The sequence below is a fragment of the Taeniopygia guttata genome, chromosome 5 (assembly GCF_048771995.1).
Source record: "Taeniopygia guttata chromosome 5, bTaeGut7.mat, whole genome shotgun sequence".
NCBI classification, from domain to species: domain Eukaryota; kingdom Metazoa; phylum Chordata; class Aves; order Passeriformes; family Estrildidae; genus Taeniopygia; species Taeniopygia guttata.
The window spans coordinates 42262805-42286662 of NC_133030.1; the positions used below are offsets into that span (position 1 = coordinate 42262805).

At 50.1% G+C, this 23858-nt stretch overlaps 1 protein-coding gene across 2 annotated transcripts; it reads left to right on the forward strand.

Moving 5' to 3' along the window:
• Nucleotides 1-4082: 4082 nt before the first annotated feature.
• BATF (basic leucine zipper ATF-like transcription factor) lies at nucleotides 4083-20808 on the forward strand. Of its 2 annotated transcripts, XM_030274712.4 has the most exons (5): nucleotides 4083-9152; nucleotides 10162-10335; nucleotides 15491-15841; nucleotides 17645-17749; nucleotides 20159-20808. In XM_030274712.4, the coding sequence occupies exons 3-5, from the start codon at nucleotides 15776-15778 to the stop codon at nucleotides 20363-20365; spliced, it is 378 nt and encodes a 125-aa protein (XP_030130572.1). In that variant the 5' UTR covers nucleotides 4083-9152; nucleotides 10162-10335; nucleotides 15491-15775; the 3' UTR covers nucleotides 20366-20808. The 2 variants fall into 2 exon arrangements, with proteins under 2 accessions (XP_030130572.1, XP_072786378.1); XM_072930277.1 differs by lacking the exon at nucleotides 15491-15841 and having other exon boundaries at nucleotides 4085-9152.
• The last annotated feature ends 3050 nt before the right edge of the window (nucleotides 20809-23858 follow it).

The window sequence follows — 23858 nt, forward strand, 5'->3', positions numbered from 1 at the left end:
GCCAGGAGAATTCACCCTAGAAAGCTGGGAACCTTGGAGGCAGCTCTGACTACTGTCAAGCAAGAAGTAGCTCAGTGCTACACCAAAGAGGATAGGTAGGCATGGCTTGCCACTTGGAAAGGTGGAGGGAGACCATATCATCCTTAACTGGTTCTTTGTGTTTCAGTCCCAAATACAGCAGTTTGAACTCATTTCAGGGATGAGAAAGAGATGGGAGCTGTCAAAATGTCCTTGTGCTGGTGATCCCTTTATGTGCCTTTGTGCTTCCTTCTGCCCAGACTGTGGAGTTCATGGCTCAGATCTGACCCATTCCTCAGCTGCTGTCAGGAGCCAGTCTTCATTCTTTGAAAAATGTGATACCTCTGCCTTTCATTAAGCTCTGCTGAAAAGATGCAGAGTATGTGCTGGGCCTCCTTACCTTTTCTATTTCCCTCTGCAAAGTGTACATAGTAATAAATTCCCTCTTTGGTGGTCAGTGGGAGCTCCCTGTGGATACCAGATGATCTAGGCATCTTGTCCACAGCAATCTTGTACTTTTTGCTCACCTGGAGAGCCTGTGTGCTCATCTCTACTCAGGAGGCCTCTCTCTCACCTGCTACATGGCTCACAGCAGCACTGGCAGTGCTGTGGGTGCAGGTGGTGGCCTTTCTCTGATGAATAGCCACATTGCAGTAAAGATTTCTTCTATAAAAACAGGAGAGGTTTGGAAGATAAATAAAAGGTGCCCTTTGAAACCCAGCATGCTAGAAGCAGCTACCAAAGGTAGCAGCAGAGGAGTGATGTATCTACATCAGTTAAATGCTCAGCTATTCCAGCCAAGGCTTGGGCAGGAGCTGAATCCTAGCAAGATCCAGGGATTGGAATGAGATTATCTTTAAGGTCCTTCCTAACCCAGTCCATTCCCTAATTCTGTCACCCAAACAACCTTCTGCTGTATTTCAGTCAGTACCAAGGCATTTCACACTCAAAGTTTAGAGAATTTCTTTTTCAGGTGATTTGGTTGGGCTGCAACAGAATAAAGTTAAAGCAGAGGGTTTGGGCCTCTTCCCCTTTATGCCACAGCCTGTGACTGCTGAATGGAAAAGGTTCCATCTTTGTTCAGTGCAAAGTTCCATTTCTATACCGCAAGCCCTCCTGGTTCCTGTAGAAGACAGGCCATTTGGTGTTCTTGATTCTGGTAGTAACTGTCCTCTCAAAACCCAGCTCCCACCTTCTCAGAATTAAACATTTTGCTAAGGAACAGATGGTCCACTGGACAGGCTTGTGCATTACAGTGACATCTCGTGGGCATGGGCATGAGCTGAGGGCACATGCCAGGCACAGCCTGTGTTGTCCTGTGCCAGAACATGCCCCCAAATCTAAAATGCAATGGTTCTACCTGTGGCAGTGTCCTTGCACTTCATGACTGGACTGGTCATGTGGATTTGCTTGGACACTTCTCAAAGGCCAGGAAGCCATCTCCTGGCCATCCCACAGCACCCCATCCTGTGTCAGGTGCACTGTGGAGCACTGCTGGAGCAGAGCTGAAGGATCTCATACTTCTGGGACAGGGCTTGGTGCCGGTGATGCTGGAGCCAGTAGCCTGGTAGTTGTGGGGCTGTTTTCAGCCCCACGTCCTCGGTCTAGCCAGCCGTCGGGCTGCATCGCTCGTTCTGGTGGGCGCACACACCGCACGCATGGATCCCTCCCGCGCATAGCTGTAGCTGGCTGTAGAGCCGCAGTTGCTGGCCCTGGGCGCAGGAGCCTGAGGCCGGCAATCGCTGCTGGCACGGAGCTCTGCTCTCGCTCGCTGGCTGCTCCAGCCTGAGGCGCTCCCGTGCCCACCCAAACCCGCACAGGAGGGGAATGGAGACAGGCGCAGGAGCCACCGGCGGGCGGGCTGCGGCGGTGCGCGGCCATCGCTCCCTCTCCCCGAGCCCGGTGCCGGCCGCTCCCGTGGCCCCGCTCCTCGTCCCGGCCGCTGCCGCCCGGCCCCGCCGCTCCCCGGGCGGGCAGAGCCGCGGGGCCGCCGGCAGGAGGCGCCGCGCGGCCGCGGGAGCGGCGGGGCCGTGCCGTGCCGTGCCGTGCCGTGCCGTGCCGTGCCGTGCCGTGCCGTGCCGTGCCGTGCCGTGCCGTGCCGTGCTGTGCTGTGCTGTGCTGTTCTGTGCGGCCGGACGGTGCCGGCACCGCTGCCGCCCCGGTGCGGGGCCCGGAGCTGCCGCTCTGCCCCGCGGCCTGAGAGCGGCCCGAGCGCTGACCACCTCCGGCCGGCGGGCAGCTCTCAGAGCGGGCCCGCAGCAACAGGCGGGGGGCTGGAGCACTTGTGCTGTCAGAAAAGGCGGCGAGAACTGCGGCTGCTAGTCGGGAGAACAGGAGGCTCTGGGGGGACCTCAGAGCGCCTGAAGGTCTCTGGGTGAGCTGAGAGGGACATTTTACCAGGGCTTGTGACAAGGAGCAACAGTTTAAACTGAAAGAGCATTTGGATTGTATATAAGAGCATTTTAAAATTATAGGAGTGAGGTTGTCCAGGGACGTGATGAATGCCCCATCACTGGAAGGCTTCATGGCCAGGTTGGATAAAGCTCTGAGCAACTCGGTCTAGTGGACGGAGTCCCTGTGCGCAGCAGGGTTTGAAACTAGATGACCTTTAAAGATCCCATTCAATTAAAACCTTTCTGTCATTCTGTGGATCATGGTGCCATCCCATGGTTCCACCAGATGGTTCTTGTTAAACATGTGAGCCCATTTGGCAACATTGGTGCTTCCTGGCCATTTCACCTGCAGGCCTCTCTGCTTCTGAGGTACCTGAGATAGCTTAACAGCCAGGACCACCAGCAGGAATTTTCAGGGTGCCAGCCAGCCGCCAGGACACTCCCATCTTCTGTTTTATGAGATCCACATTCAGGTCATAACTCTTGTGCTCCTCACACTCACTAGTAGTTCAGGCTAGAGCTCTCCCCAGAGTGATGTGATACCATATTTCTCCTGAGTCTCAGGCAGGTGAGCTGCATTACTTTTCCATTGCTTAGATACTTGTAACAGCTCTCTGGTGCCCTTCACATATTACCCCAGCTCCCTCTGCAAAGCCATCCTTTCCTCTTCACTCCTAAGGAAAGGTAGGTACCACTTTGCCCAAAATCACCAGGCCTGGGGCAGTGGGGGATAAACAGCCTGGGATCCAGCTACAGTAGTTTGGTGTGAGTGTTCTACACTGCATACCTGACTTTTCTTCTTGCTGGACCTCTAACAAGTGTCAGGCAGCAAGAACTCTGTTTCGCCAGAAGTGTCCTGCCAGCTCCCCTTCCCTCTCTCCTGCAATCAGCTCATCCTGAAGAGGCTGAGCAGGCCAACATGCTCCCACAGCTTCATTGTAGCCCTCTTCCTTTCCTTCTCTTCCTCTCCTGCCCACTGCCACCATTCCCTTGTAGGCAAGGTATTGCAAGGTGTGGAGTTTTGGGAATGGTGCATCCAGCCCCTCCCTCCCTTGACTTGCAGCAGAGGATGCCTGGGGGTCATTACTTTGCAGCTTTCATAGTATTGGTCTCACATTGTCTATGAAAAATTGCCTCCTTTGCCCTTCTTGTCAGCAGCTGAGGGCGACTCCCTAACTCTGTGGTAAGTGGTATTAACTAACCTTTGCCAGTGACCTGTCTCTCTTGTTTCATTTTGAGCCAAGGGCAACAGGTATTCATTTGTCTTTGTCCTTATTGGTTCTTCTACTCAACTTGCAGGAAAACAAGCCCCAAAAATCCCCAGCCTTGGTATTTACCAAGAGTCATGGAAACTGCTTTGATTACCATGGCTGCCAGACTCTGCTGAGCACTACTGGCTCCAGCACGGCCCATCGCTGGGTGCAGGACAGGAGCCAGGGAGAACTGTGCTGCAAGGGTGCTCACAGAGAAATGAGAAAAACCAGCTGCTGCTTCCCTGAGCCTGGAAGCATCACCTGGCTCCCCGTGGCTTTGCAGACCTTTTGCTTATTTGTGATCACTGGTTACTGTCAATTGAAGTGGAGGCAGGGGGGAGGGAGGGGCTAAGAGGGTGGAATGGGAGGCCAGCACAAGCATGGGTCCATGTGCATCCTCTGTTCCTGAGGAGGCATTATGCTCCTGCTGGGCTGAGGAAACTGCTCTATGGGCAGAGCTGGGTGGGTCACTTGTCCCTGGTTAGGCGCATGAGTCTCCCCACACCATGCAGCTGGTGGGGTGGCCAGGGTCATCTCCCAGGTGGGTGATGGGGGCAGGCAGGGCAGCTGCTGTCAGAGGTGTAGCCAGCCCCATGGGCAGGGAGCTTGCTGTCAGCAGCTCTGTCAGCAACACTTCCCATATGAGGAAAAGATCCTGCCGTGCAGCCAGGAGGTCTTGTTGGTCAAGGCCACTAGGAAGAGCTGGCACCCATAACATAATGGCTGGAGTTTGCCTTTTCTCTGCATCTGAATCCCCAGGAGAGGAAGCCTTGGGAGCACCTGTCAGCTCAGGCTGACTCCTCCACTGCAACCGAGTTGTAATTCCAGGCACATCCAGTGCCTGTGATGCTTCCCCAAGCCTCAGCACTCGTGAGGGCCTCAATGGTTCTGCCTGCATGCAGCTGGGTCTCCTGCCCAGCACAGATATTTCAGCTCCTCACCACACACTTGGAGAGAAGGTGGTGAAGGAACTGAAGCTGAGGCTGGCAGGGAGACACAGATCAGATCACAAAGGCCAGGCTTTGCAGCTCATGCATCACCTGGGGCTGAGTTTAGGCTGAAGATGCAGCATGTGGTTGTGGGATGAGAAGAGTTTAATGATACTGAGCCTTTGGTTTTGTCTGTCAGGGTCAGCAAGAAGTTATTCCCAAATAGCTAAGGTGATGGGCTAATTTGGTGGTGAAAAACCCTTCTCCAGATGCCTTGCTGTGGAGTTAAAGTGGATTTTCTTTGTTTTGTTTTTTTTTTTTTTAAGTGGAGTAACCAACTCAAGTAGACTTCAGCCCAGGGACATATTTGGTAGAGCAGGCAGTGGTATGCCTGCCTGGGCTGAAAATTTGTTTGTGAGCAAAGCCTACCCAGGGGGCAGGCAGTCAGCCCAGTTGTACTAGGATGGCTTTAATGCTGATTAAGAACATCTGCCAAGAGGTTTATTGAACTTCAGCCACTTCCAAGAAGGAAGGAAGGAAAGATTTTCTTCTCTCCGGTCCTGTGTCCTGCTGTGCTTGTGCAGAGTTCAAGTGGAGTGCCATGGGGATTGGAGAAAGGTTAGGCCCTGAGGAGAAGGAAAAGCTTTTGCTGCTCAAGGCAGGAGGTGGGTCACTTGTGGGTAAGACTGAGAGCTTTGCATCCTTGTCTAGTTCAAGGGACTCTGCCAGACAAAAAAGTCCTGTGTTAGCAAGGTGATGGACTTGTCCAGCCCTGGCTCCCAGCATTGTGACCTGGATCTCCCAGGAAATACCAGCATGAAGCTACTTCCAGAAGCCCACGTGGGTTTCAGCAAAAGCAGAGTTTGGGTCTGCTTGACAAAAGGATTTCTTTGCAGCCTGTCATGTCTCAGATGAAGCTTCAGGAACAGGATCGTTTGCCAGTAACCACCACCTTGTGCTGATGTTATCTAGTTTCTGCAGAATGAACTTGCTGAGTTGTCATCTGTGACACCGTCAGGGGAAGTCCTGACTCCTGACACTGCAGTTCCTGCCTCTGCTTTGCCATGGCCCCAATTCCAGCAGCATCATCTGGGCTGGTTGGATTTGCTAGATACCTGCTTGTGCTGAAATGTCATGGGGTTGTCAGAAAGAACTGGGCAGCAAGGCTGTGCTGCAGGCCTGTGGGCTCCCAAATCCAATGGAGCCACTAGCAGGCTAACATGTAGTTTCTGGCTGAGGATAAAATGGCTATTGACAGCTCATCTCAAGGTGGTGCTGAACACTTGTGACCAGACAAAGCAGCAAGAGGGGGTTTGCACTAGAGCTAATGTGTGGGTATTGGCAAGTGCCTCTCAGTACTGGGCTACTGACTTCTGTGACAGAGGCAAACTCGGTGGGTGCCAAGCAGAGGCACTGCTGCATTTTGCAGGTGTTTGCCAAGTGAGGTATCCCTTTTCTTCTGTGCAGACCTTCCCTGGAGGCAGTGACCTGATTCACACTCTAGCTCCAGACAGCAGGTAATGGATGAGTGGCTAAGGTAGTCAGGTGCTGGTGCATGCTGGCACTGCTGTATAACCAGGCAGCATGATGGCACCCCATGCAGCCAGTGTAACAGGCTGGCAAAGCCAGACTCATTGGTCCAAACAAACCCCCTCAGCTGCAGGTGCAAGGTGTTCTCAGTGTCTGCAAAGTGGATGTAGGCACCTGTTCTGCTGTCTGTTGAAAACCTGCAGGTTGCTGGATCACGTGCGCAAGTCTTAGGTGCAATGCAAGCAGCCAGTGTGTACCCTGTGTGACATAGAGCCTCATTCAGGCAGGGCTTTGGAGCAGCACATTTCTTCATCTGACAGCAACTATCTACTGTGGCTGCAAGGTCCCACACTGCTTGGCAGCTGAGTTCACATGCTGGGGTAGCAGCAGCTCTGCATTTCTCCCAGCCATGCTCTGGAGTATGCCTAAGTGCCAGCTGGCACCTGGGTGGTTTAGATGTGAGTGTCAAAGGGCTCAAGGCTATGATACAAATTCAATATAGAGCTACCTGGTAGGTCCCTCTCACTGTGCAGCATGGGGGAAAGGAGAAAGGCTGCATGAGGAATGGGATGAAGAGTGTACATCCATCCTTTATAACTGTAATGCCATGGTAGATGGGAGGAAGCTTCCTTGGGCTACAGTATTTGCTTCTGTCTTCCCTGCTGTGAAATCAGTAGACATCCAAAGATGGGTGCTGACCCAAATTAGGGCTACAGGAAAATTTCCCTATGCAGGGGCTAAAAGTCCCACTAGTTCGAAGCGGAAACTAGTGAAATGCCGCATGATAGAGATGTGCAGAGCAATTCCTGGCTTAGAGATAAGTCTGTTCCTCTGCTCACCCCCTCACAAGATGTTCAAAGAAATGGAAAGACAACTCATTTCACACTGATAAACTGACACACTTCTCACAGAGCCAGCAAACTGGTTTCTGCAGGTGGACAAGATGCCCTGCTAGCCAACAGTTTCAGATGGCTCACAAAGGATCAGGTATTGATATGAAAAACAAGGATACCCAAAACTGAAGTAAAAAATGTTGGCTTAAGTAAGATAAAAGATGGCATGATTCTTGGACATCTACTTTGGGGTTCAGGTAAAGAATGGTGGCAAGGAGTTTTTATTTTCCTATCCCTTCTTTGAAACCAATTTTGGCATTATTCATGACACCAGGAGGACCAAGTCTTCAAATCAAGACCTTGCACCATCACTGCTGGCATGGCTTAGGGTGTAGGACATCTCCCTTGTCCCACCTCCGAAGCACCATGAAGGATGAATGCCATGGAAGGCTGCGGGTCACCTGTGTCTGGGCACTGGTGTTGGCAGCCACATACAAAGCTGTAGGAAAAGTAGCCATGTGCCAGGGTTCCAAAATAAAAGGTTGGAAGCGCAGGATTGGTGATACTCTGAAACTGCTCCCTCTCCCTCCCTCCATCTATTGCTCTGAGCCCCCTGGGGAAACTTGTGGGACTTTACAAGCCCTCTGAAATAGCCAGCACTAAGCAAGTCCTCCCTCGATGTTTGGGAGTTTGACCATAGGCCTCCTTCCTTGTGTTTTTCTCAAAAAGGCATTGAAGATCCCTGACTGAAGGCTCTGGGGAATGGACTAGGTTTGGGTCAGGGGCTCAGCCCTGCCACTGCCTCCCTCAGCAACCTGCTCTGGGACTCTGGGTTGTCTCCCAGAGAGCTGGCAGCAGGAGAGAGCTGTATGTGCCAGGGTGTGACAGAATGTGCCAGTGCACTGTCGAGGCCAATGGGGCTGATACCAATTCGTGTATATTGGTAACTCTGCCAGTGTGGTTCTGCCATTCAGTGCTACTTACACAGGCACCAAGTGTATCTTCTGCACAGCTCCTCTGTCCCCTCCTGCACAGTCACTCTGCCCCATGCTCCCTGTCCTCCCCCACGCTGCCTCAGACGTGCTGGGCTCCAGCACCGCTTGTACAAGCACCACACATGCCTGGGCACAAGCTCACTGCATGTGAGCCCATCAGCGCAGCTGCTTGTGCTGAACACCTCCCCCAAGAATGCTATGTGAGCTGAAGGATTTGGCAAGCTCTTGTTCCTACCAAATGGGGTGGAGAAAATGGAAAACTGGTGTACACACCCCTGTAATCCAAAAGTGAAGCAGATCCCACTGGGGTGAAAGTACAGTACTAGCATGAATGTTGTTTACAGCCATCTCCTGCTGAGGTAGGTGTCTCAGAGTCTGTCTGCAAGAATACACCCTAAATAAGCTGTACTCAATCCTTGGGAGTTTTGAACGTCTTTTGTGGTGATGGGTGGTGTTGAAGGACATTTTCCTCTGAATGGAGTTATGAAGCAGCAATGTAATACACTCAAGAATCATATATTAATTTAAGAAACACCATCCACCCCCATGCCATGGATCATGGCTTCAACCAAAGCCCTGTAAACATCAAATTCTCCATCAGGCGTTGTTCGTCCCCTGGGAGTACAATATTTGCTACTTGGTTGCTGCAGTTGGATTCACTGCAGCAGTAGCAGAGTCCCAAGGTTGAGTCCTGTTGCCACTGTGGCTGGGCTGAACAGCCACATGTGCCTCTCCTGCTTTTGTATTGCCTGGAAGTGCACACACTGGGAAGCACAAAGGAAGCTGGGGCCATGGCCCCTTGCCATCACCAGTTAGTCTACCCCTGGGTGGATCAGCCCTTCTGGTTAAACGGGTCACTGCCCTTCCTCTTTGGGCCTTCCCCATCATCACCGAACAAGACTGCCACCGAGATGAGTCAAACCGCCAGACAACATCTGCGCCCTCCACACACGTCCATGCGCTTGGATAGTTCAACTGGTGGGCTCAGCCCAGGCAGCGGAAGCAAAGAAACCCTGGTTGACTGGGGGGGGCGTCTGGTAGCTGAACCTTTTCAGCGTCCCAAGCACAGCTGGGTGATCTGGTTCATTTTTGACTGATCCCAGAAGGTAGACAAGGCCTGTGAAGACAGCAGTGAGAGGAAGTTTGGCCTTGAATGGATGTACTCTACCAGGGTTTGAGATCTGCTGACCTGGAGATTCTTGTAAGTGAACATGTAAGAGTACTTGCTTATGAGCTGCTAAGTCCTTGCCAGGAACAGATTAGAGGTTGCTCAACTAAACACACAACCAGTTGATCTATACAGGACAGGAGAAGGAGAATGTGGTTCATCCCATCAAAATAGCCTGGAGTGAACTCTAATAATCAGTGTCTTGAGACTGAAACTCCCATTTGTGCAGGAGGTGCAAAACCTCCTGTCAACACTTCAGCTCTAGCCAAGATTGCTCTTCCTCTCCAGTGGGGTCAGATGGACCCATCTACCTGGAGCTTGGTGTCCATATCTGGAAAGCTAGCACCTTTGTAATTTTATTTCTACAGTTTCCTTCTATTAAAATATGGACAAAAAAAAAAACCCAAGCAACCCAAACAAAAAACATTACTAATGACAGTCAAAAAATCCCCGCACAAAAGTGGCAAAGCCAAGTACCAAAAACCTAGAAATTGCCAGAAATGGGTTTGCCTGGGCAGCCTAGCTTCAGCTGTCTTGTGCATATGATCACTTGCTGCATTTTGCCTTGGATTGCTACCTCTTCAGCACCCAGGCTGGACCTTAGCTGGAGGGAGCAATAAGCTGGACAGCTAGGCTGCCTCCTTTCTTAGCAGGGCTGGGGAAGTCCTATCAAGTTGGTGAAGCAAGAGACTGCAGAAAGAAAGGTGGTTCTCCTGGGTAGACAGCTGATGCCTCCCTGGAGAGCTCGGTCTGTGTCTACCCCTGCCTTGAAGTTACTCTGTGAGTTGGTGAGCCACATAAGCAAGAGCATTCATAGGAGCAGCCATGTCTTCCTCATTTCCCAAGCTGCTTTACAGAAGTGATAAAGATTTGCAGATGCAGTCACAGACATCAGGATACGGGGTTTGACTAAACTAAGTGCTGTATAGTGCCAAAACCATCACAAAAATGAGATCCTAGTTGGTTCAAAATGTGTATCCAAAATGAATGAGTGCTTATGACCTAAATCTCCTTTGTCTCTTATTTTGCACCTGTTTAATAGGTATAACTCCATCCCCTCATCATAGCTCTGGATCTAAAAAGGTGCCTGAGAAAACAGCTTCATTAGTAGCCCTGAAGCACTCACTCAGTGCTGAAGTGCCGAGCATTAGAAAGAGTCCATGAAGAAATGGAAAAGCAGGATGTTGGAGCGTGCTGACTGCAGGACAAGATGAAGGTAACATGGCCATCCCAGGGAATAAACTCTAGTGGATCATTCAGCTACAGAGCACAGCATGTTACACAGCATGAGGGCATAAATACAGTGTGCTTTAGGGATTCAGTTATGGGATTTCCATAATTTTGAGTGCTTGACTTACAGCCCTTGTCATTTATCAGACATTCCGGGTGTAAAGTACCTGTTACTTGTACTTTGGCTGGTTGTACCCAGTAACGACTGAAAGTGTTGGTGTTTGCTCTGTGCCTAGTGGGATGAATTTGGTGGAACTATGCTTCAGCTCTCCTGGCACAACTTCACTCTCACACTCAGCTCAGTCAAGATGAAATAGCCCTGGTGACAGAGACTGGGGAAGCTGCACACGTTGCAGACAGGACAACAGGGCAGAGCGGAACATGGGAGAAGCATCTGGTAGGGAGCAGGGACTTTGTTCAACATGGCCATTCTCAGCACTGATTTCTGCAAAAGTCTTCAAACTCATGTGAGGAATTATAAACAAGTCATTGCAATTGTCCAAGTATTGTAAGAAATTATTTGCATAAAATGCTACATGTGAAGCAGAAACAACCTCGGTGGTTTACAGGAGGCTGAAGTTGGTAACTGCTCTAGGCTGGATTTTAAAATAGCACTGTGCACTGAATGGCTGTGCAACTGATATGTGTGAGGTGGATGGGCTGAGATGCTGGTTTGAATGTTGCTGTTATAAGCCTGCTGCAGGCAAGAGCTCTGGAGCAGCAGGTTTACAAGGAAACTCCAGCTGAGGAAGCTGGTTGCACAAGTGGGACATAGGGAAAGAGAATTTGAAGCAGAGCGCTTGAAAAATACCACATGTGCTCTCTTGGTTCTCAGGAACCCATCCTTGTAACACCTTTTATTCTCTCTTTTTTTTTTTTTTTTTTTTTTTTTTCCCTTTTTCCTTATTTAAACCCTGGGAACATAACTCATAACATAATCCATCCCACAGAGGCAGGATTCAACTTGGATTTCTTTTGAGAGAGAGGTCTCTTCCCAGTCACTTCATATAAAGCCACTTCATATAAAATAACTTTCCTGAATTGCCCATCCCAAGGTCTTCCTAACCTCATCTTGCTTCAAATACCAGACCTCCACCTTTCCTGCTGCAGTTGGAGCCCGTTTCTTCTTATCCTGCTTTGGCTGCACAGAAACCAGCTGGCCACCCTTTCCATTACAACATATGAAAGACTGTTCCTTCCTCACCACCCACTTCCCACCCCCAAGACTTCTCTTTTCTAGGCTAAATGGGCACAGCTTCACTCCTTTCTCTTAGGGCAATATTTTTGTGTGTTTATCCTTTGTATTGTTTTCTTCCAGACTACTCCACTTCTCGGCCTAGGACTCTGAAAGGGTCCTGCATAGGCAGCACAAGGCAGATGTCTCCTCTGCCTTGCCCCAGAACTCCAAGTCAATGCCTGACCCCTTTGCTGCTGGCAAAGCTTCAGTTTTCAGTTTTCTGCAACCTCTGCATTTTTGCCTGCTATTCTGCTTTCTCTTTGGTTATTCCCCAGATCTTCTACCTACAGCTCGCTTTGCTTGACATTTGCATTTGTCCTTGCTGAACTGCATCTTACTGCTTTCAAACCATTTCTCTGCAGTCGAGATCACACTGAGCCCAGGCTTCTGAGTTTCTGCAGACAAGGAATCGAGATGTTGAACAGCTGAGTCCTTTCACCTCCAGAGGAATTTTGATGGATCTGGCTCCGTTCCAGAGATTCCGTGGGATGATTTCTTCAGAGTTCAGTTTCATTGGCACAGGGGCACCAGTTGTGAATTTGCGGCCCCTAAGTTGGGCAACTCTCTGGGGGCTCCCCTGGCAGGAGAGACCCTCCTGGAGCAGTTCTGTGTCAGGAGTGAGAGACACATTGAACTTCTTTGGTCTTCAGCTTCTGTTTATCTTATCAAAACTTCAGCACACTGTCTGCACCAGACTCTGCGTGAAGGAAAAACAGCACAAAATTTGCCAACAATCTCTTGTTACAAGGCCTTTTAAGTCTAATCAAAAACTAAGCTACCCAATTAAGAAGTGACATTTAAATTATTTTCCTTTCCAACCTTATAACTGACCCCTAAAGACCTGCAATGTGGATTTTTCTACCCAACCCAAGATACCACCAAAACCCAAGAAGAAGGAAGAAGAAGGAAGAAGAAGGAAGAAGAAAGAAGAAGAAAGAAGAAAGGAACTTGAGACAACACCCTGTACCCTCCATCTTGTATCCATCTATAACATGCTAAAAATCCTAAAACCTACATTTTTTACCCATGTGGCATACTACAGTACTATTTACAATCTCTACAATCTATTTCACACTTTTATGGTTTCTAGTTTACCTTGAGTCTTTGGAAGTTTTCTCCATGAATGAGGGCCAAAGTCAGTGCTCCCCTGGGGGTCAGGACACCCCAGAGTAGACAGAGAAATATTCCCAGTACCCTGGGTTTCCACACTGCAGCCACTCTGTCCTGGGAGAATAAGACTCCCTTCAGCATTGCCTGTTGTAATTTACAAGGGACAAGTACAAGGTTGGTCCTGTCCTTCCCCTAATAACTTCTGGAACCATCAAGCTGCTGGTATGGCAGTAGCCTAACATTGGTGAGTTTTTCCAGTGCCACCGACAGTGATTTCACAACTCCTGTGATTAAGGTCAAAGAAAACGAAATGATCCCAGAGAGAAACTGAGGGAATGTTATTCGCAGTGTAAATTTAGTCACCCAAGTCAAGCAAAGAGATTAGGAGACTGACTCCTGAAGCTCCCCCTCATAGAAGGGGTATGGGTAGGGGCAGCAGGAAATCAGCTCCCCGTGTTGTGCCTGCAGCAGGTGCCCAGGTCAGTTCCCACAAAGCTGTGAGCAAATGCTGGTGGAGCCAAACTGTTGTTTTCTGCTGCTCTGGGTAGGGGGATCACATCTCTGACCAGACAAATGGCAGAGGGCTCTCTCTGCCTCTGAGGAGACAACATGGGCCCAGTCCAGCCCAGCCCAGAGAAACATTGTGAAGGCTCTGCCCATCTTCCTACCAGAAGACACTTGTCTCACTTACAGATGCTTATTTTTTCATAAGTGGCAGGAATTCATTAACATCATGGCCAGTTTCAGAGAAAATGGTGTTTGGACAAGGCAAGGAAAGGGATGCTCTCTTATTCCTGATCAGAAAGACAAGTGTCCAAACCCTCTCCCATGTTGTTGCTCTCTCCTGAGGTATCTTCATCAGCTGTTCATAAAAGCCCACCTCTAGGCAAATCAAGGCACAGTCAAAACCTTCCTCCTGTGGATCAAAGAACAGCCTTTGCCATAGCCACATTCTGGACAGTTTTGCACTGACTGTCTAGCTCCTCCTGCCAGGACACTCAGCTTCCCTTGCTACCTTCTGCCAACAGCCCTACCACCTTCCCAACTGCCTCCCAGACGCTAGCCCTGCTAGCTACAAAATGAAAGAGTTCAGATAATTTGTCAATGGAATGGATCAAGGATCTTTTTCTCTGATGAAGGAGCTCCCTCCATCCAGCAGCCTGCAGAGCAGGACAGGCCAGGCAGTCTCTGAGACCTGCTCACCAGCAGAGGAGTGTGGTTTCCTGGGGAGAGTGGGAATCCAGCAGCGTGCTTCCTGGAAAGGAAATGCCACACAGGGTTGCAGAGTTCAGAGGAAGTGTAGTGATGCAGCGAGCTAATGGACCCTTCAAGGGTTGTTCTGCTAGCCAGTGCCTTGGGAGGCCTGAACTCAACACCTCTCACCTCACCGATCCCTTTGGCTATTCCATGTCTGGAGCCAGCTGCACCAGAAGAGCCCTGTGTGCTACAAGGGGGCTGCACTTCCAGGAAATTGGGCTCCTCAGTGTGGGTCATGCCAAGCAAACTTTTGGAGCCATGTTAAAAAGTGTGGTGGATCCTGGCATTTCCATACAGCACACCAGGAGGAAAAATACACTCAGTGCTGTGAAATGTTCAGATAAAAGGGCTAAGAGTATAACACCTGTGCCACAGGATGTTTCTAAAAAGGGAAATGTGACAAATGGAGTAGTTTTGCTACTGGAGCTAAGTCAGGAGATTTCCCTGAGCCATGCAGCCTGCAGCCAGCCCCACACTGTTCTTGGTTTTGATCTGCTCCTTATTGCACATGCAAGAACTTAGCAGCTCCAAAGTCATCTGCTTCTGTCTGTGGATGGAGAGCCTGTTGGCATGTGGCCCTGGCTCACCCTGCTGGATCTGGTGACATGATCAGATCAGAAAGCAAATGGTCCCTGCTTTGGCACTTCCTACTCTTGCATTGTCACCTCCAGAGCCACTAGCATGGGGTACTCTGAGGGTACCCCTGAAGCACTGCTGTCCTAGGGACTGATTGCACATCTTCAGTCTTCTGAGGTTCGGACAAAGGATAGAAGTAGTCCCAGAGAGCACAGACTGGGAGACAAAGAAGGGGATCCAAAGCAGCTTCTCCTTGCTGCTGTCTGCATGTGCTGATCCATAAATTCTTACATTTACAGCACTTTGCCAGGGCTGCTATTCCCTTATGGCCAGTGGTGACATACTAATGAATGTTTTAAAGTGCTAAATAGCTTTACTTTATAGAAAATACTAGTCCTACCCAGCCCAGTCCAAATGATCTTGAGCCTTTCTTCTTAAATGGGACTGATGCTACATCGTGCCCACGTGAACCACCTGCACAAGCAGTGTTTATGTGGCAGCTGCTGAGGGTACCCGTCCCCTCCCCACGTCAGTGGTGTTGGGGGCGGCAGGAGGGGGTGGGTGGGTTGTGGGGAGATGTGTGGCTGCTTGGGAATTTCCTCAGCTGTGCCAGGGTGACTGAGGTCGCCTGGGGCTGAACTGACCTCCTGCCTGCATGGGGTTAGCATGGGACAGTACCCCTGGAATTTCTGGGGCTCCCAGCGTCACCTCCTCCACACAGCACTCCTTTGAGGGTCCAAGTTTCACAGCCAGAGCCGGGGCTTTTCTTCCTTTCCATCTCTGCTTTTTGTCTCAGAGAAAACCCATCGTGTTGTTTTTCAAGTGCCTGAAGGTGTTTTTTGGGGGTTTTTCAGGCTATTTTGAAGCTCATTTTTCCCAGATGTGCTTTTTTTTCTTCTTCTTTTTTTAAAATTGGTTTTAATTTTTTTTTCTTCTGTAATTTTACTTCTTTGCCTTAAAGTTTCCGGCCACGTGACTTTCAGCTTACATCCCTGAGTTTCTGAGAAACCACAGGAGGCTGAGACCTAAAGGGAAGGTGCAGAGGCTGTGAGAGGAGAGGCAGCGAAAGTGCTGGACTGCTGGGCAGGAGGACAGGAGCTTCTGGGACAAGTAAGAGTAGGAAGCCAAGGGTCACATCAGAGGTGACAGAGGAGGGCAGAGGAGAGGCAGAGAAGCAAGACAGAAAGTAGTCACACCAAGAGCACAAAGGAAGCTGAAGAGACCCTGGGAGCCAGAAACAGCAGCCATGCCCCACAGCTCTGACAGCAGTGATTCCAGCAGCTTCAGCCAGTCTCCCCCTCCCAGCAAGCAGGTAAAGCAGGGGCCCTTCCCCAACTCTCTCCAGCTACTTCAGGGTGGGCCATGGGTGGGCAGGAGGTAGGGTGGCATCGACTGTCTGTGCTTTCACAGTGCAGTATCGCAGAGCTTTCTAAGAATGGCTGTGGGGAGAGAGATGCAGGGCTCAGCCAAGGGCCCTGGCAGAAGCTCCAGCCACTAAGCTGGGCACGGGCAGAGAGACATGACCTGGTTCCCTGGGGCTATACCAGGGGCAGCTGGGGGACCCCCCAGGCATGGTGGACCCTGTGAGACATGCCAGGCAGGCAGGAAGTTTTGGTGTGATTTGGTGCTCTGGTGAAGAGCCTGAGCATGCACCTCCTGGCCATGGACCACAGCAGCTCAGGGGCAACCTGCCTGCTTCCTGCTTCTGTGGACAGAACTCGGGACCCAGAAAAGCCCTGCTACTTTGGATCTGCTTTCTTTACTGTTCAGCCTCAGCAGTTTTACATGTCAGTGATGCTTCACAGAGGGACTTTGTTTTCTTGCATGGCATACCTTGATGGTAGATCTTTTCCTGGCAGATACAGACACAAGTCTGAGGTATTCTCACTGCCTTTTCTGGCTAAATTTTATTTTTTCTGTCATCTACCATTTCCCTAGGGCTGGCAACAAGAGCAAGTGCCTGAGACTTTGCTCAGAAATCTTGAGGTTTATCAAGGCAGATGATTTTTGGCTTCCAAACCAGAATGGGAATGCATCTTGGCTTGCATCCTGGTAGAGACAGGGATAAAGCACAAGGTTTTCCAAAGGATAGGGACTGGACTTGATGCAGGATATGGCAGCCGCTATATCTGAGACATTTTCAGGGTATTGAAGGCAAGGATAAAACGGTTAAGTTCAAAGAAAAATTTCTTGGGGAGGGGGGAGGGGGGAGAGGATGTGGACAGATAAATGGGCTGGAAAGATAACTTTTGTGGCTGGGTTTTGTAGTCTTGTGAAGTGGTGATGTGAATGTTAAGGAGTCCACAAGAGGGGCAGTGCAAAATGAAAATAGAAGATTAAAGTCTGTGTGACAGTTACAACTGTCAGAAGGCAGCAGAAGGACCAGATCTCAGCAGAGAATGGCTGGTGCATGAAGCTCATGACATGAAGCCTGGAGACCTCTGTTCTCCCCTGCCTAAGGGGCTTGGGAGTGTTGCAGTCAGCATTGCAGGCATTGCTAAGGAATTCCAGAAAAGATCAAGGACAGAGATAAGAGAGGTGGAGCAGATAAGATCTGTGTTAAAAACAAAAGCTCTGAGTCTGTTTAGTTAAACAAAGCAGGGGCTATATTGTGTTGTGAGGGTTTGCAACAAATAAAGCCTGAGAGAAGGGTGATGGAGAAGGGAGGGACCTACAGGGGTGAAAAGAGGAAAACACATGCTGAATATTGGGAAAAATGGTATATCCAAGAAGCTGGAATATCTGCAGTGCCATTGCCCTGCAGAGAGACCAGAAAAGAAATGGTTTTCTGTAGAAGAATTCAAATTATCTTTTTCCCCAGAGGGAGGTCCTTACTCTGGTCCATCAAACTATATCCCAGGCCAGTGTGTTGGTGAAGAGAGAGTGGTCATTTCCCAGCTGTGCTGGGATCCCCAAGGATGTCAGATGTGTCCCTCCTGGCAACAGGGATACTAAAGGCATCACACATCCCCTGGGCTACAGCTTTACACTGGTGTGGAGGGTGTGTCCTGTGCTTCAACGATGTTATCTGCTGTGACCCTTTCTCAACTACTGCCCTGCAGGAGAAGGGTGAGGAAGAGAATTACCCAGTCATTTCCATGCCTTGTTTCCCTAGGACTCTTCTGATGACATGAGGAAAGTCCAAAGGAGGGAGAAGAATCGCATTGCTGCCCAGAAGAGCCGCCTGAGGCAGACCCAGAAGGCAGACACACTGCACTTGGTGAGCATTCCCACCCTTTCTCATCCCTGGTGCTGAGGACTCATAGGAGACAACTGTGATTTTCCCCTGGGACTCAGAGCAGAGATGCTCAGTGGAGGCAGGACAGGAGAATTGAGGCCAGGGCAGGATGTAGGACTCAGCACTTGCAGTGAGAGCACGCAGCCCAGGATGACTGCCATTGAAGCGTTTAGTTTTGCAGCTAGTTTTGAATCCATCTTTATCTCTCAGTCTTGCATTAGCAATTTCCTTTCCCAGCCTCTTCTGATTGAGCTCTTTGAAAGCATAGTCTCACCTGGCTTGGCTCTCCCCAGGTTTGAAATTCATGGCACCACTTATGCAGAGGTGCAACAGCATACAAAGATATTTTTCTGTGCCACTGTGGGCACCCCCAACACCTCTTCCCAGTGAGAAGAATTAATATTTGCCTTTCAGAAGGGATGGTCACTTCTGGCTGTGTGTGTTTGGGTAGCTGTATGTTGTCATTGTTGGAGTATAAGGGCTTTGCACATTGATAAGTGTGTCCCGTGTATTTTGGGCCACTGATGGGAAGGATGAAGAACATGCAGCTTGCAGGGGCAGAAACCATCTTTATCCCTATGCTGGGCTTGGCTGTCTTTTGAAAAGTGGTAGTTGAACTCATGTTTGAAAAAACATCCTTTGATTTAGCAGTCTCCATATTTCCATTATTGGAAATAATTCTTGAGAATCTAGTTCTGAACCTTCCTCCTTACCTAGTGCCTTTAGTCCATGGTTGGAGCTAAGTTTAAGGTAGAGATTTCATTCTTTTCTCAGTAGCTGATGAACCTTCTAGAGCTGACATGACTCTAGGCTGATTGCATGACATCAGCCAACAGCAATGGCTCTGGACAGCTGTATCTGAGAGAAGTGATAAAATACCCTTTCCTTGGGGTCAGTGCTCTCTCTACAGTAATCCTAGAGGTAGGTATGGGCTCTGAGCTTCCCCCAGGAAAATTCTGCCTAGCTGTGCACCAAGCAGGATTGGGTGGCTTTTGTTAGAGCAAATAGCAAACCACTTGCTTATGAGATTACTGCTGCTCAGCTAGCATTGATAGCACACAGTCCTTGCCTCCCCATTGGGATGGGGCAGTGGGGCTAAGTCCAGTTTGAATCCCGACAGGCAAATGAAAAAATGCAGGAAGACAAGTAGATGATGGATGGTCAATTTCTGCTAGCTATTTTTTCAATTCCAGTGGACAGTGACCCCCTGCTGCTCCTGGGTTCATTCCCTGAGCACTCTTTTCCTTTGGTCGATTCTGCATCAGGGTCTTTGCTTCTCTGATGTGGTTCTTCACAGAAAAGCATGGCTCCTTTTTAGCTATGGTGGTATGAAAGGAGCCACCAGCTCCATCTACCCCAGGGTTTTATAGCTTGTGTTTTGATGGGAATGAGTCATAGGAAAGCTGGGACTCCTGGCCCCTGGGTGATTCCCATCAGTTCCTGAGTTCAACAACAGTCATGATTTCCAAACCATTTGGTCATGCCTGAGAGATGCTGTTTGCTATGCGAGTTCCTGCTGGGACAGCAGCTGTAATTGCTGGGTGCATTTCAACCTGTGCACAGACTGGGCACCCTCTGGAATCAGCATGGCAGCAGAGGGGCAAGCAGAAGGTTTGCTTTGCCAAGGTGGTGGTGCAGTTTTCCAGAGAGAGCCTCCATGTGCTGGGTCTTGCTTTAGCACTCTCAGCTGAGTTTCCAATCCTCTGGTCCTGCCCAGGCTGCTGGCTTCATGGTCAGTTGATGCCTGCAATGCTTCAGCCCAGAGCTGGCTGCATTTCAGCAGAAGCAGAGGTATCAAAGGCTTTGGTGCTCTCAGTATTGTTGAGACAAGGCTGAACATCATTATTAACCCCTTTGTTGTTATTCTCATTCATACCAGTATTAATTCAGTTCTTTTGCGGCCTTAGTTTCTCTTTTCTTCTGACTCAAGCGTCTCTTCTTCCTCCCCATCGAGCTGCTGCTTTCCTCGGCTGCTAGCAGGAAGCAGTGAGTCTCTTCTTTCCAGGGCCATGACAGGTTTCCTGTGGCAGGTGGTTTTCTGGTTAAAGACGGCGGTTATTCAACGTGCTCTCCCCGGGGGCTGGGCTGCCCGGGAAGCACCCGGAGATGTGTGTGTGCATGAGAGGGAGCGAGAAAGCCTGGGCGGGAGCAAGCCACAGTCAGTTCTCGTAAGCCGGGGCTGGGGAGCGTGGCTGGGGCTGCCGGCATCGCACCCACACGCGGCCTGGCCAGCCAGGGTTTGCCCAGGCGTGGCTCTGTGATGAATTTACCAGAAATACATAGTTCTGGAAATTCTGTGGGGCAGAGAGGTGAAGGACCACAGCCCTCATGTCCCTAGCTCATCCCTGTGGGTCCCATGCTGAGGAAACCCCTGTGGTTTTGTCTCCTCAGGAGAGTGAAGACTTGGAGAGACAGAATGCTGCCCTGCGCCGGGAAATCAAGCAGCTGACAGAGGAAATGAAGCACTTCACCTCAGTGCTGAGCTCCCATGAACCGCTCTGCTCCATCCTGACATCCCCTCCACCGCCTCCAGAAGTGCTTTATGCCACACACTCTTTTCACCAGCCCCACATTAGCTCCCCACGCTTCCAGCACTGAGCCAGCCAGCAGGAGAGCAGCCTGCCAGCTCCACTGACAACAAGAAGTAACTTTGTGGGGCTTGCTTTCCCATCCAAGGGAAGGAATTGGACAGATGGACATTCCTTCTTAAAGTATGCATTCTGAGTGATTTGCCTAAGACTTGCTCCCTGTGCAGAAATGGCAGAGCCACCATGAAACATCTTTGGACAGTTTCCAGCTTGGATTCTGGGAGGAAGAGGCAGTCACAAAAGGGCACCAACCCCCTTCTCTGGTCCTTGTCTGGGGAGACTCACAGGAGTGTGTGGCACCGGCAGTCTCCATAAGAGCAGCTGGCCATGGCACGCAACAGCCAGACCTCCAGGAAGAGGAAAGGGAGCAGGGATGGAGGGGAAGGTTGGGGGGCACAGAGTGTCAGGGCAAAACTGGTTTATTTTTGTAAAATAAAGATTGAAAATGCTTAACTCTTTGTTTTCAAAATAGGATTTGAGTCACTCCTAAGGGCTGTCATGATACAGTGAAGACACAGGCAGCAGGATGGGAGAACTTGGAGCCCAGAAAACAGCCCTGCATGCACAGGAGTCTAATCCAGGGCCAGCGACCAGACCCCCACTTTTAGAAGGAGGGGGCCCATGCATGTAGGCTGGGCAGACTGAGGAGCAGTGGTTTGGGGGGTGGTGAGGTCCCAGGGGAGCCTCTTTGCTGCAGGGTGTGACCTGGCTAAAGAGTGTGACATGCCATGTGGTGGCTATGCCTCCACATGCTCCCTTGCATGAGTGGAGGTGCACTGCCATGCTGTGTCAGCTCCCAGGTCTTGGTGGGCTGGCGGAGCCCTCAGTTTGGCCAAGGGCACAGCTGGGAAGGAGCATCATGGTATGGAGGGAGCGGATGGTGTTTTCCTGGAGTGCACAGGAGAAGCAGAACCCAGCAAGACTCTTGCTCCAAGGTACCCTGCTAAGGCATTTAGCTGCAGCCTACATTCTTTCCCCTTGCCCATCAGTCACAGCTCCACAAAAGGCTGCTGCACTATCTCATGCATTGAAACAGATGAAACCTGAAAGGTCACAGAGTAGATTAGTAAGTACTCTGAGTCTGATTTATTGGAAACACGAGCCAGTCCATACAGGTGGTCTCTTGCACCTCATCCCACACCAGGCAGCAGCCCCACTTTATACACAAGGCTGAAGCCCACCTTCCAGTGGTTCTGTTGCCAACAATGGCTCAGGACTGTTGCCATCTTCAAGGAGCATCAGCTGCAATCTTTTCAGCATAGACTACCACAAGCAGTGCTGCTGAAGTAAGCTTTTAAATGAGGGAAATAGACCGAATTTGTAGATATCCTTCTTGCAGGCACAGAGAAGCAGCCTATTTCCAGATAGGTTTTGGCCCATCATCATAACCCTCAAGAGTGTTTGGGTAAAGTCTATAATGTGCTGTGCTGTGCATATTTTCTCTCTCTGGTTTGCACTAGCGAGATGATAACCAAATACCGTCTTGTCTCAGCAAGCTGTCCTCAGGATAGGTGTAGATAGCACTGTGATTTCTCCTGCCATGATCTGCTCAGAGGTTTGTGAGCCTCCTGCCTCCAGTTTCTGTGCCAGCATGGGGAGCACCGTGGCCAGAGATGCCTGGTGTCAGCACATTGGCCTGGGTGCCACCACCCTACAAAAGCAGTGCTGAGGCAATGGGTGATTGCACTGGCTCTCCCTGCCTGTGTAGCTCTGGAATGAGGATGAACATGTTTAGGAAAGGACATAGGGAATGATGCTGGTTATTCTAGCCACGGAGCTGGGTTTCTGCATATATGACATGCCGAATACATCTACAGGAACAATTTTATTGTGTCTTACACCATCCCTCTCTGCTAGATCTCACACCAATAGGCTTCACTCTAACCATTAGTTCAACAGAGCTGCTGATTCCTTGCACAGGCTATGCTTTGAGCCAGTCAGGCTACACAGGCTTTTCCCAAGGTGCTTTTCTCTGGAATTTGTCCCTTAAAGACTGAGAGAGACAACTGACTCCAGCTCTAGATAAGTTTGTCTTTACAGGCTCTACTTCTGCTCCTTGAGCTTATGGTGGATTTTCTCCCAGATTTTTCACTTTCACTTTTGCTGTTCCTTAGGGTTCTGGTTTTCCCATGCTTCCTGGTTTACATTCAGAGAAAAAAGCTACTGCTACCTTGACTGGGATTTGCTGTGGAGGGCACTGCAGGCTCATGCTCTTCACTGGAGGATGCAAGAGTCCCACCAACGCTTGCAGTGTTGCACACAGTGAGAGAGCTCCATCCGTGCTGCGACCTTTGTATTTTCTCCTGGCTATAAAATGCTAAACTTTGTTTTAGCTGCAGATGGAGAAGGTCCTACCGTGATGTATATGTGACCTATGCCCACACAGATACGGAGCCATTATTTCTGCTGCAAAGCTGCTGAAGTCTGGATCCTTCAGGCTGGGTGGGGCTCTGTGTAATGCCAGCAGAATTGCTAGATCCAGTCACTGGTAACGTCTCAGACCTATTACTACAACTCAGAACAAAAACAAGCAGCCAGTGGTGAGACTGGGACACGGGTTTGCAACAACATCCTCTCCAAAACCTAAACAATATTCTTGGCATCATCAGTCAATGTGTCCTTCCTCTGCATGGCTGACTGTGAGCTGGAAGGCCTCCTACCTGCCCTGTGTTCAGCCATTCTGGGCAAACCAAGCCATTCTGGTGTTTGCTGGTCCTAGGAGACACATATTCCAGTCTGACCTGGCTTTGTCCCAGTCTTGCCCACAAAACCTGATCACAGAACGTGATCTGCATGGTTCAAGCCGGTTTTGACCTCTGCTTTCATCTGTAATTGTGAGGTATCTGGGAGGCAGTCTCTCTTGGTTATAAAGAATGGTTCTCCTGGGAGAATATCCTTATGAGCCAAGCAGCAAGGGACAACATATCCTTTCTGCCCTTTTAAACAGTGTAGGGAAAAAAATATCTTTTCCTAAGGATATTTCCAGAGCTGCACAAACTGCTTGCTCCAGCTGTGTGAGGAGATTCTTTCACTTCTGTACTACTGCTGTCTCTTGCTTCTCTTTCCCGGGCTCCCGGCCTCTCCTCAAGGCTCCGCACACATCTACTTTTCATTTCTAAGTGTCGATGTGCCTGTCCTCTAGTGTGGCCGTCACTGTTGTCTGCAAATGAACTGCAAATGAGCCTAAACGAGGAGCAAGGTGCAGGGAGGTGGCCAGGGCAATCACTGCCGATTGCTTTCGATTGTCTGCTCCTCCCAGCAACGCAATTCCTGTAATTTTCACTTCCTTGGCATCTGGCATTTCTCAAGCGTTGTGTGTGTTATCTGGCCGTGCCCAACCTTCAGGAGCACTGAGTTGCCGGCTGCTCCAAGGGAAGGAGCTGCTTCTGGACACACAACTGGATAAACCGGGTGATGCCCGGGCCTGTGGAAGCCTGTCCCCGCCCCAGTAGAATGCCAGCGCCTTTCTGCTGTGCTACGGAGCTCCTCACTGAAAACCTCTC